We start from the raw sequence: 13,002 nt of genomic DNA on the forward strand, positions 1-13,002 counted from the left end.
AATCTCCTAAGTATCTTCTAAAGAAGTAAAATGCAGAAAATAATTCAATTACACTAATATCCCCAAGATTTCAATTTTAATTTTCCTTAACATTCTTAACCAAAACATAAAAAAAGAAATCATTGAGAGGGGATGGATGAATCCAGTCTAAATAAGATGGAATAATCCTACATATATTGTATTTGTAAGCAGGAAATATGTATATAGAATTGTTTTGCATTAAAAAGAACAAGGTAAAAAATCTTTGGATGTTACTAATTATGACTCTGCCATATAGGAAAAGTATCCTACAAAGAGAGGATCATACTCTTAGGTCCACAGAATCAGAATGGAAAATTATAGAGAAAATCTTGAACTTGTCCAGTAACCTGTTGCATTTTTTTTTTCTAAAATCTGTCTCCATTCCTGCTAAGTTTAGAATTTTAGGGAATTAAGACATGTGAAAGACTCATCACCAATCCCCTCATACTGTATAGTATTGTTATTGAGTTCATTGTTTTAATCTTTCCTTGAGGATTCCTAAATCATTAAGAAGCAAATTCACTGTGTTATAGGGTAAGTTATCTAAAAACATAAGTCCATAGTCAATATTTTCCAATGACTCCCCACTCCCATTTCTTTTCACAAGCTAATGACATCATGTGAAATAATCATTTTAAAACAAGGAAAATGGAAAAAAAAAACACTATGGATTTTGCAGGAAGACTTGTGTTATAATGGGATCAAATATGTATTGAATGCATTAAATATTAAGTCATCAATTTTCTCAAGGCCATTTTGACATCTTTGTTCCTCAGAGTATATGATACAGTTATCACTGTTGGGGTTATTATAGAGTAGATAAAAGAGAGAAATTTGTCATTCTGGAAGAATTTTGAATTTTGGTCACAAATGTGTTATGTTTCCAGATCTAAAGACCTTTGACATGAAATGAGCAGGTAGAGAAGGATCTGACTCTTATTGCTAATGACAACTTTCTTCAGGAGATAAATATCAAGAGAAAAGATATTGTGAGAGGTGGTTTCACTAAATGACTGACATTCTCCTTCCCATGATTGAAAGAGGCTCTGCCAGTCACTTTCCTAGTGACCTGGATATTGATTGCCATATCCTCAAAGTAGCACCATGTGCCTTCAGATGTAGGCATGCCTTCCTGCAGCCCCATGGGTCCAGTTACTCTCACCTGTTCCTTTGTGATATTACCCCTTTTGCCCTGTTTGGGATAGAAGGTTCCATGGAAATACCCTTTGTGTGTCCTCCTCTCTTGCTCTCCCTTTAGGTGTGGCCTTCCTAGATGTCAGTCAACTGCTGACAGCAGACATCATGAAGCTAGACTCCACCCCCTGAAACCTGACCCCTTGCCTCATTTGAATGGCTTTACCTCAATAAAAGGGTCAGCACACGCTGGCGGTCTCTCTTTCTGTGGACCCTTAAGGACGGAGGAGCCATCACAGAACCCCCAAAGAAAAGGGTATCTCTGTCTCTTCTGTGGTTATTTCGTGCAGCCCAGTTCCTCTGGAGTGACCCTGAGTGTTTTTGTCATGAGGAAGGTTGACAAGGTATCATGGCCAACTTTATTAAAGCAATTGTAAAGACCAAATCTCACTCAGAAACATTTCTGCAAGGCCAGCTTGAGTACTGGTGGGCTGTCAAAGAAGCTGTTATTGGTTGAATTCACAATGGCAGAGAAAATATCTGGCAGTTCTGCCCCATAGGAGCCTGGATGTCACTGATCCAGGAGCTAGCCTTCATCTGAATAAGATCTTGTGGTTCAAAATTAGGAATATTTTCCCAGTAGTAAATCCACAATCAGTATTTTAGGTGTGTTTATGGTGCTGCCTTGAATCTCTTTCTTTTTCCCTTTGGTACATTTTAGTTATACATAATAGTTGGGTTAATTATAACCTAATCATACATGCATGAAATTTAATTTACTTTATTTCAGCCCCCAGTGCCAGCCCTTTTTCCCTTTTTCTTCCTTCTATTTTCCTTCTTCTATTCTACTGGCCTCCCTTCCACACCTTTTTGTATTTTTGACTGGTCTTTAAAGATGAGATTCAAGTTGATATATTTATACATGCACAAATCATAATTTCACAAAATTAATTATTCATTTCCTTCCTTTCCCTTCTTCTTTCCCCTGAATCTCCTAGTCCACTGATCTTCCTTCTGTCTTTATGATATCCAACCCTAATGTCACCATTTTTCTTTACTTTGCCTAGCTTCCAATATTGCATTTCTGTTGATGAGCACTATCAAAAGGTGAATGAATAAAGAAAAATTGTCATATATACACAAGGGAGTATTACTTAGCCATAAAGAATAACATCATGATATTTTCTTATGAATGGATGGAATTGGAAAACATTATGTTAAAAAAAAAACAGACTCTCAAAGTCAAGGGTCTCTAATATTTTCTCTAATATGTTGATCCTAGGAGAAAAAAAAAGGATCTGATGAATATAGACTGGAAAACAGTGGAGAGGAATGGGATTGAAGGGAAGAGAAGAAGCTGGTAAACACGATGTTCTGGAGAATGAAATCAAACAAATTATGCTGCTGTGTGTGTGTGTGTGTGTGTGTATTGTCACAATAAATTCCACTTCTATATATAATTATAATGGATCAATTAAAAAATATAAAGGAGATCAGTAGATCAAAAACAATGAGAATGTGGAAAGATTTGCACTGATGATGTTTACTATAAGTCTGCTCAATAAAATTTCATCAAGTGCCTCACTATCTGCATTGTTTTCATTTAACAATCACATCTTAATTAATGTGTCAGAGAAGTAAAAGCTGCAAGCCAAAACAGAAAAGTGTGACTTATTTTAAAGCACAAAGATTAGACAATTTTCAGTTTTCTGGTAATTCTTGAGAAAAAAATTCCCAAACCTTGGCTTAAAGTTTTGTTTTTACTCTCTTAAAAATCTTAAATGATATATTTTTTTTTGTATTTAACATATTTGGAAATATAATAAGATCATGTAATGAAAGACAAGCAATTGGACTAGGGAGCAACACCTACAAACCCAGCTATTTGGGAGACTAAGTCAAGACCAGCCTTGGCAGCTTGATGGGACACACTCTGAAATTCAAAATGATAAAACAGGTGGGCTACAGATGTAATTCATGTAGCTCAGTCCTAGACAAACCCTGGGTTCTATTACTAGTACTGGCAAACAACAATAGAGAGGGAGGGAAGGAGGGAGGGGGGGGAGAGAGAGAGAGAGAGAGAGAGAGAGAGAGAGAGAGAGAGAGACATGCAGGCAGAGGGAGAAAGAAAGAAAAAAGAAGGAAGGAAGAAAAATGGAGAGAAATAAACACACTTTCACAAGTAGATTTCTTTAGGACAAAATCTTATATATGAAACAGCATTATGATTTTAAAAGAAAAGAACTATATATAATTTTGAACAGTTAAAAAGAAGAGTTTGATCGTGTTTTATTCAAAGGCATAGACAGAGATGTATTTAGGAAAATAGGTACATTTTCAAGGGGACAATTTCAAGAGAGGATGCCACTGGGGTAAATAAAAGGAATATGAATTCAAGGAAGAGTGCAGACCATCTCCAGAAGGAGAGACAGCCAATCATGTATTTTTAAATGCACAATTTTGGTCTACAAGCTGCAATTGTATGAATATTTCACAGAATGCATATAAAAAACAAAGTATAATATTTTTTAAAAGGGAATAATTGCAGTATTCCCGAATTAATAATAATGTAACTTTAATCCAAAGATAGAATAAGCAGATTGTTATGGCTTCAAATTATTTTCTCTATAGCAAGTACTTAATTTTTTGTATGTTTCTTTCTTTTGAATTAATTAAGCATTCTGTAAGAGAAACAAACAAGAAGATATGTAGTAAATGAGACTCTCCATGTTTGAAATTGTAATTATTATAACTTTATCTTTCTTAAAATGAAAATATACCCTATAAAATCATATATTTGAAATAATCACAGATTTAGCATCCCTAAACAAAGACTATATAATTTTCTATACTGAGTCACAGAAGCTAACATAAATAAATGCAGAATAGTATTTTGATCATTGAAAGGATTTAATGCAAATGTAAATTATGGTTAATTACATGATGGATTATTAACACTAAAAATGCTATGCTTATGTAAACTTGTAAGATTCATACTTATTCTCCTGTGTTTGAATATATTTCCTTTTCTTCCCCCCAACCAGAAAAAGGTTAAGTACATGGGTACATAACACTACATATTTCTCTTCAAAATTCCAAATACATATGAATACTTCACTTTTTCAATTGTTTTTACAACTTTCACATGTGTCATCTTTCTATGTAAACTGATACTTCTAAGCATAAAATACCCTCATTTGATCTTCCAGAGTCTCTGGCCACAGATATCTTTCCCAACAGTCACTCCATGGAATTCAGGTCCCCTGGGCATTCCTCTCTTGAACCCCAATAGGTCTTAATGGAGAGCACAACCACTAGCTCTCTCCCTACTGTTCACTGTAGAGTATTCAAACTCCAAGTTGTGCACTGGAGGGCCTAGGCCTTTCTGGATATTCCTCCCATGTATCCACTTCCTGGCCCTTGGAGTATAACAAATGCTAGGTTTTGGTCATCACTAAATATGCATTCTTTGTTTAGTGTGATGCATTTATTATTTGCTAACATTATCCTAGGTTAATAATTGATATTTTTAATCAACAATATAAGTGCTATTTCAATTTATATCGCTGGTCTGAGCTACATATGAACACTTTAAAATTGAATCTATGAAGAAAAATAACAACTCTGCAGAGACTGCTGATTTCCAACATACTTCCTTCATTTTTACAAAATAGTATATCAGTATGAATGAGATTTCTTTACACTTGCCTATGTTACATTCTCTATTAAAATGAATGACTGTTGGATCCTGGTTTTCTCTCTCTCTTTCCCTCTTTCTCTCTCTGACTTTATCTGGTTCTACCTCAAACTTCTTATGTTTGCCCCAGTTTCTATGATTTTGAATGAATGTAAAACATATTTCTACAATTACATTTAACATTTTTCAAAAATTTTGCCTTTGATTTTTAATTATTATTGTGATAAATCATATTATTTTGCTTAAATGACCTTGGGCTCAATATGAGTACTGAGTGGTATTAAATCTATGAGTAGATTTCAAAATTTGAAGAATATAAATAAGCATTGGTCCGAGATATTCTTGTTGAATACTTCCTAATAATCATGAGTGCTTGTATGAGTGTATTTATGTAGTTATAGAATTTATGTTTTCTTAGAATACTATGCATTTTTCCATTGTCACCTTAATAAAGAGAATTATAAAATGACCCAAGGTTTTCCGCTCCCTGGTATACACATACTTTCTTCCATTTATTTAGTCAAACTCCAATCTAGGAGTTGCTATGGAAGTATTTTATAAATTTAATTAAGTTACCTTAATCAATCCACTCTGAATTCTTAATATTTTCCTCCAATCACATCAGCCCTCCAAATTTCTCTCTAGTAGTCAGATAGAAAAAGTTAAAGGTTCTACTTGTCTTCATTTAATGTGTACCTAGCATGGATTTTGTGATTCCTGACTTTAAGATTCTAAACAATGAAACCAGTAATGTTGTATAGGGCTACATATTTTTAAGGATTTTTATTGCAATAATAATAAATGGATAAAATGAATATATTTTCTTTGTTATATTATTTTATACTTTTAAGCAAATATGTATTTTTACCAAAAAATGATTATTATATCCTTATTGTAGTAAATGCAACTTTGCATAAAAACATAAATGATTAATCAGAAATGTCTTGACATTTATCAATTCAAGAAAGTCAATATCTCCTTCCAATCTATATCCTCCCTGAGAATGATAATATGCACACTCTCCCACTATGTTATACCCCTGTAAAATGTTTCATGATATTATAGATTATTGCCTTTCTTTGTTTTTCAAAAATAATTTCATATTTTATGCATACGTTTGCATTTTTCTTTACGTGTCAGAAAGTGTTTGGAATTTCTTTAGTGTAACTGTCTTAAGATATTGACTTGTACCCTCCCTCTTTTTGTTATGACAATTTCAGCATGTTAGATTTTTCCTTATTAGTCCCACACTGTGCATGAGATAGATGTTTTCCAGTGACTTAATAAATTTAAACTGAGAGCATAGTTTGCTTCTCATTTTGCTTTTGTACTATAAAATATAATAGACCTTCTTTTATTTAATATTTATAATAGAACAAATATAGTTGAAACAACTATTCCCATACAAACATTTGAATTTGTATAAGTTGTGGTGTTCTTGCTAGTACTGGTAAAGTAAAAGTATTTTTATTTTTCTCTGAAAGGAATGACAACAGAAGAATCCTACTACTGCTCCAATAGGATATAATACCAGATATGGGAAAGAGTATGCAGACTGGGGACTAGAAAAGAACTTACTCCATGTGAGTCAATCTCCAATAAAATCATTTTCTTAAGAGGGCTAGTTCTTGGATATTATTTCTTGAGCTACAGTAACACATGACCATAAATTGCATGGGTTAGTGCAAGAGGAATTCTGAAGGCTATATTCCAAAACCATCACCTCTGACTGGGGTTGGGGAGAATAATTTCAGGCCTCTTTTAGCTTTTGGTGGTGGCTGGTGTTCCATGGCTTGTGCTTCCACATCTCCAATCTCAGCTCCCATTTAAGATGACTTTGTCTCTGTGTCTTCAAATCTGTTGTCTAAACTTCCCTGCATATCTCTATTATAAGGAAACTCATCAATGGATAATAACACTCATCAACCACAATTCAAGAAAACTTCTTATCAAAGTACTTATTTTAAATGCATTTGCAAACATTCTTTTTACTCAATCACATCTGTAAGGGTATCTATTGCATGGAAACCATTAAACCCACTGTACATTGCTATGGATAGGATAAGGTGAAACACCACATATTTGACAAAACTGTAGCAATACCTGAGGTTATAAGGGGAGAAAAAAAGTGTTGTCAAGTAATAGTGAGATCCTGGATTACATTGAAATCTATGAGATTTTGTAGTCTTAAAGGGACATGGATTAGAGACAAGAGAGAAAAGCCCAGGAAAACCTAAAGAAATCCTCAATGTTTCCCTACTTCTACCATCTTAACTTAGTTTTCCAATGGCTAATTTCAACCGGTGTCTGAGAAGGGCAGAGAATGCACCCTGAAAGATTAGGAAGATTGAACTGATTACAGAGCACAACCCAAATATTTGTTTCCACAATAGTGAATCTTTCATTTTGAAAATTGATCTTCAGCTGTAGATCTGTTCAAGTGATTAGTTTCCATGTTGACTGTAGAGAATCAAATAGCTTAACTGCAAGGAACATGAGTCTCTTGAAATAATGTGTGGTTATTATCCATATAATAACCATTATTTAGGAAATTTAAAAAAAAAATTGATTTTCCTGTCATATCTTCTAGCTTTTGGTGGCCCTTCTCTCCCATGGTGGTTAGCTGTCTTACTCCATATTTTATATACACCATTACATCATCTTCTTCTCTGTTACTGTGTGTCTGTTTTCTAAACTCTTTCTGCCTTTTATGTCATATGAGGATTTGGCGCCCATCCTAAACCACAAAGATCTCATTTCAAAATCCTTGCTGAATAAAAATATATTTTTTTTTGTTTTTCAAATAAGGTCCCAGTTACAGGTTCCAGATTGAGAGATATCAATGCACTATACTTGGGCATGAATAGTTGTGGTGAAAATTCTAGAAACTTCTATACTATATAGATATTACCAAGGCAAAACCAGAGTTATATAGGACAGACTGAAGTTATAAGAGCCCAGTAAGATCTGGAAAATACAGGATCAAAGACACCAAGGATTTTCAGTTTTAAAAGAACATGGACAAAGACATAGATAAATATGGGGAAATTCAAAAAGTAGGATATTTTTAAAAATGAAGACATCTCTGTTTCTATCATCTTATCTATGTCTGCTGTTTTTTCTTTGGATAAATACAACCATAGGGTTAGAGAACAGCACCAGATTCATGAGGAGTAATGAGAATATGAAAGTAAATGACTTCCAGAACATGACTCTAACCCCTATTTAAATAAAAACACTCATTCTTTTCCACTATGCTGCTCATGAAGACTCTCAACTCAAGAGTTACCTGGGAGGAAAGACTGGTCTTCCAAACAAATCCTTGCAATTGAGTTAATGTATACTCTTATCACACAGAGGACGTTAGGTAAATATATGCAAAGGTTCTTGAAGCAATGTGTTTTTTATCACAATATTAATTATCATTATTTATGGCCATACATTATTTATGGTTGTCTCTAGGAGACAAGATCCCTTGTGAGGTTTGTTTTCTTTCCCTCCCTCCCTCCCTTCCTTCCTTCCTTCCTTCCTTCCTTCCTTCCTTCCTTCCTTCCTTCCTCCCATCAAATCTCCATGGCTTGCATGCATTATTTCTCTTTGGAACCATATTAATTTCTTTCCAATAAATGCCTTATGAATGAAAAGTCTGATAAATAATCTCAAATAATCAAGCAAGATAAAGCAATACAACTGTATTTATTTAAGGCCATATCCATAAACTTGAATGATTTTTGATGTAGCTCTATGAAAAAATGTTAGAAAGAACTTTTCTGAGTTTTCAAGTCTGCCTATGTTAATAAGTTAGTTAGTAGTTTTCTCAGTGCCATGGTGATATCCTTGTTCCTCAGATTGTATATGATGGGATTTAAAGTTGGGATCAAAATGGTGTAGAAAAGAGACAACAGTTTTCCCCTTTCCTCAGATTGATTTGACGTGGGTTGTAGGTAAGTGATAGAAGCTGTTCCATAGAACAAGACCACAACTGTCAGGTGAGAAGAGCAGGTGGAGAAGGCTTTAGCCCTTCCTCTGGCTGAAGACAAATTCAGAACATTGGAGATGATTTTGCCATAGGAGGCAGAGATCAGCAGAAATGGAACCATGGAAAACACCATGGACAAAACGTAGATTGCTATGTTATTCATAGATGTGTCACCATGAGTAAGCTGGAGCAGTGGGGGTATGTCACAGAAGAAGTGGTTAATTCTGTTAGACCCACAAAAGGGCAGAGGGAAAATTAGATACGTTAGTCCAGTGGCAGCTTGAACTGCAGCGACCCAGGAGATGGCCAACAGCTGCATGCAGACCTTGTTGCTCATGACTACAGGGTACTGCAGAGGGTTACAAATGGCCACATAGCGGTCATAGGCCATGACGGTCAGGAGGAGGCTTTCTGTGCCTCCAAACAAGAGGACAAAACACATTTGCATAGCACAGGCACAAAAAGAAATATTTCCATTCTGGGTACATAGGTCCACGAGCATTCTTGGAATAGTGACAGTTACATAACAGATTTCCACAAAGGAAAAATTGCTAAGGAAGAAATACATAGGAGTTTGAAGACAAGAGTCAGTTTGTGTTATCAGTATAATAATGTTATTGCACATCACAATAGTCAAATATAGGAATAAGAATATTCCAAAAAGCATCCACTGAAGATGGGGAATATCAGAAAACCCCAAGAGAATGAATTCCGTAATCATAGTTTTGTTTGATTTTTGTGTTATAATTTGTTCTCCATCTATAGACACAGTAAATTCAGTGTGATTAATTCGTTCACATATTGAACTACATTAATATTTTATGTTACCTTACTTAGATTCTTAAAGAGACATAGTATTTATCTCTTAAAATATTTCCACCACTACCTTGCTTTTTACCTGAGATGAGATTTTCAACTTCAGAATGAATTGATGTGTAATTAAAATCAATACAAAAAATAAAATCTAATGTATTTGATTAAACTTTATTGCAATGACACCAAGGATACTGAAAAATGTATATTATTATGTAGAAGTACATGGGGAACAAGCATCTTATTAGTTCATTATTAAGACAAAATTTATGTCACAGGACATTTCTATAATTTCAAACACATACATTTTTTCTCTTTATCAGTAGTAATATTCTTTCTTCTTTCAAGTCAAAGCTTTTCTCTTGAAGCTTTCCATTGAATCTCATTCCTGTCTTTTTATTGAGGAAAATCAATTTTACAAATCAACTATTTTTTGATGAGAAAATACAGAGATAAATTAACATTCTCTACTAACATCTCCCATCACTTATGCTAATTTGAAAACATTAACCCACTTTGACTTTCATTGGCTTGCCCCATTAACACTTACTATGCAGTGTGTCAAATAAATGAATTAAACTTTAACTTAATAAACATGAAAAATTCTTCACTCTATGTCTTTCCTTATCTATGTAAGTTTCTCCTTCTTCATGGAATGCCCTTGTAATCAAATGAAGCTCTTTTCTCCTATTTTTCCTTCACCATGTTGTAAAAGTACAACTTGAATGAACACAACTATGATTTAGACAGGTCATACAAGTGGTCAGAAACTATGAATGGGAATAGAAATGAGAAGAAGTGAAAATAAACTCTGCATATTAATACCTTTACTATGAAGAAGTCAGGATTGCTTGCCAATTCTCAGTGAATTTTTAGTTCATGTTCTTCAGCTTCCCCCAAACAAATATTTACATGTTTCTAACTTCAAGGAGTGAACACTATACTCCATTTAATCCCATCAGTTCATGCTTTAGAAATAGTATATAGATGATACAAGTTCTCAGACTCTCTAATCAAGTTTCATAATTCTGTTACTATCTGTTTTAAATTTTGTCTGAAATACATTAGTTTATTACATCATTAATGTTTTTTTTAATATTTATTATTTTATTTAATTTAGAATTAGAAAAAGTTAAAAGATATGAGAATTATGTTAGGGATGAATTTCATTTTCAAATAAATATCTCAGATTTTCATGGTTTTCTACTTTATCAATTGAATCTTGATCATCAAATTTGAAGCTATCCTTAAATAAAGTATTCCAATAGCACAATTGCAGCTCACCTTTACAGATTTGCATGAAGTAATCTGTCTGATGATGAGTGACTTTTAATCTGTCACTTTTTGAGTTCTTCTCTTTCTAACAGTTTCCTAATACTGCAATATTTTTATTTGTTTCAAGTGCCATCTGGTCTTAAATAGAGATAGCCATGCTTACACTGGGGATCAACTTCTCTCATGTATCAATTTGGTTGCAAGTATTCTACTACTTTTCCTAATGAGTTTCTCATGAGAACCCTGAGTTAATCAAATTTGTGTGCCTATGCCTTTTGGCCATTATGTATTATTGTCTTCTCTGATTTTGTGTTGTTAATCACTGTTTTTAAATTTTGTTTATAATCTGTATTATTGGTACTTTTAAATTTTTATTTATTTACAGTTTGTTGAACATATTAAATTTTGCAGTATATTCTTTTCTTATTTTTAAAATATGAACTTTATAATATTGAATACTTATCTGCCTCATACATTTTCTCCTGAGACATGAATATATTGGGGAAATCTTATAGCTGTTCCATTATGTTTTTCAAGTTTGCTCATCTTATCAAACCTATTTCTGTCTCCCTCAAATATGTATTTATTCTGAATTGACACTATTTCTCCATCTATTTATGTAATTGTGTATTTTTTTCTTTTGTAGTTAGTTTATATGATGAATTACATTACTTGATTCTCAAATGTTAATACATCAGGGATAAATCCTACTTAGCCATGGTGTGAAATTCTATGCATACATAATTGTAATGAATTTGATCGTATCTACATCTAATATTATCTATATGTTGGTGAGAAGGTACTGTAGTAATATAATTGATTTCTATATCATCATCAAGTATAATAAAATTTCCCATGCAGAATCAAGCTTTCTGCTAATCTCACATAGTTAAAATTTTAACTTTCTATATTATATTCTTAACTGCAAAAGCTTGCTTTTGCAGTATGCCACCCTAGTCCAAGACTGTTGTCATCTGGACAATCCCTGCCAGAGTCCACTTTGGAAGAGTGAAGAAGAGAGAATCTAATATTCTCAGAAGTTCGAAATAGCAATCAAGAACTCGTTCAGGAACAATTGAGCTTACAGCTGCTGCTGCTTCCTAGTTCTTCCAACTCTTAATTCATCCAAGCCATCATCCTATAGGATAGTGCTGCCTCTTAATTCTGGGTATCTCTAGATATCCAACCAAATTACATTGTTGTAGATGTAATGTAGATTGTTGTTGGTAGATGTTGTTTTTCTCTTAATACATTTTTCTGCTCATTAAGCCTGGGTTTTACTTTAGACATCTGCTTATAGTTGCAAAGGTAAGTATGCCTTTGAATTCATTATCCAATTCATTTATGGTCCTGATTCCATTGATGAAATTTGTCCCCACTTATATGTTACATTGTCTTGTTTTGTAATATGTCTAATAATTTTGATAGGTTTCTAATTATTATTATGGTTATTCTGTTCTGCATCACATTTTAGATTAGTTTCAAAGATTTTTTTTTTTTAATTCTTAGTGACAGAAAAGATAGTTATATTTGGAACTTACAAATAATTCTATTACGGTTCTTTTGCTTTTTCAAGGGTTAAATGGGTTTGTTGCATGTCTTTGATTGTGCGTGGGTATGGGTGTTACATGTGTATGGGCATACTATTGTACAGAATTATACTGTGGGTTCTCAATGTAAAACAATTCATATTGACATGAGTATATTTGTATTTTCAATATGAAAATTTAGTACCTCTTAATTTAGATTAAATTAGATTTGATAATTTTCTCCATTTTATTGCATAAATTAATTTAAACTAAACAGAAAAGCAAAATTTCTTGAATTCCTACCACTTTGTTATAATGAAATTCTCCTACAGGAATTTTTGATATTAAATTACAGGAGTCACCATCTCATCTGGATACCTTTCTCTTCTTTACTCCTCAAACAGAACAGCATAAATACACATGCACAAAATCATAAATATTAATACAATTTTCACATATTATTAAAGTATCTCATATTATAATCATACTTGATTTATAAATCTATTTTTGTTTTTGTTTTGTTTTTGTTTTTGTTTTGCAGGGGAGGGGAGTAA

General features: G+C 33.1%; 1 protein-coding gene across 1 annotated transcript; it reads right to left on the minus strand.

Annotated features, from left to right (window-relative positions):
- Window positions 1–8,640: 8,640 nt before the first annotated feature.
- Window positions 8,641–10,944, minus strand: LOC124080482 (olfactory receptor 10AG1-like). Its single transcript, XM_046426399.1, has 2 exons — window positions 10,929–10,944; window positions 8,641–9,590 (listed from the first exon to the last, which is right to left on the minus strand). Exons 1-2 carry the CDS (start codon window positions 10,942–10,944, stop codon window positions 8,641–8,643), a joined length of 966 nt encoding a protein of 321 aa, XP_046282355.1.
- Between the last annotated feature and the right edge of the window lie 2,058 nt (window positions 10,945–13,002).

This window comes from Marmota monax, unplaced genomic scaffold, assembly GCF_021218885.2.
Source record: "Marmota monax isolate L192 unplaced genomic scaffold, Marmota_monax_Labrador192_F-V1.1 WCK01_AAM20220418_F8-fsc02105, whole genome shotgun sequence".
Lineage (NCBI taxonomy): Eukaryota > Metazoa > Chordata > Mammalia > Rodentia > Sciuridae > Marmota > Marmota monax.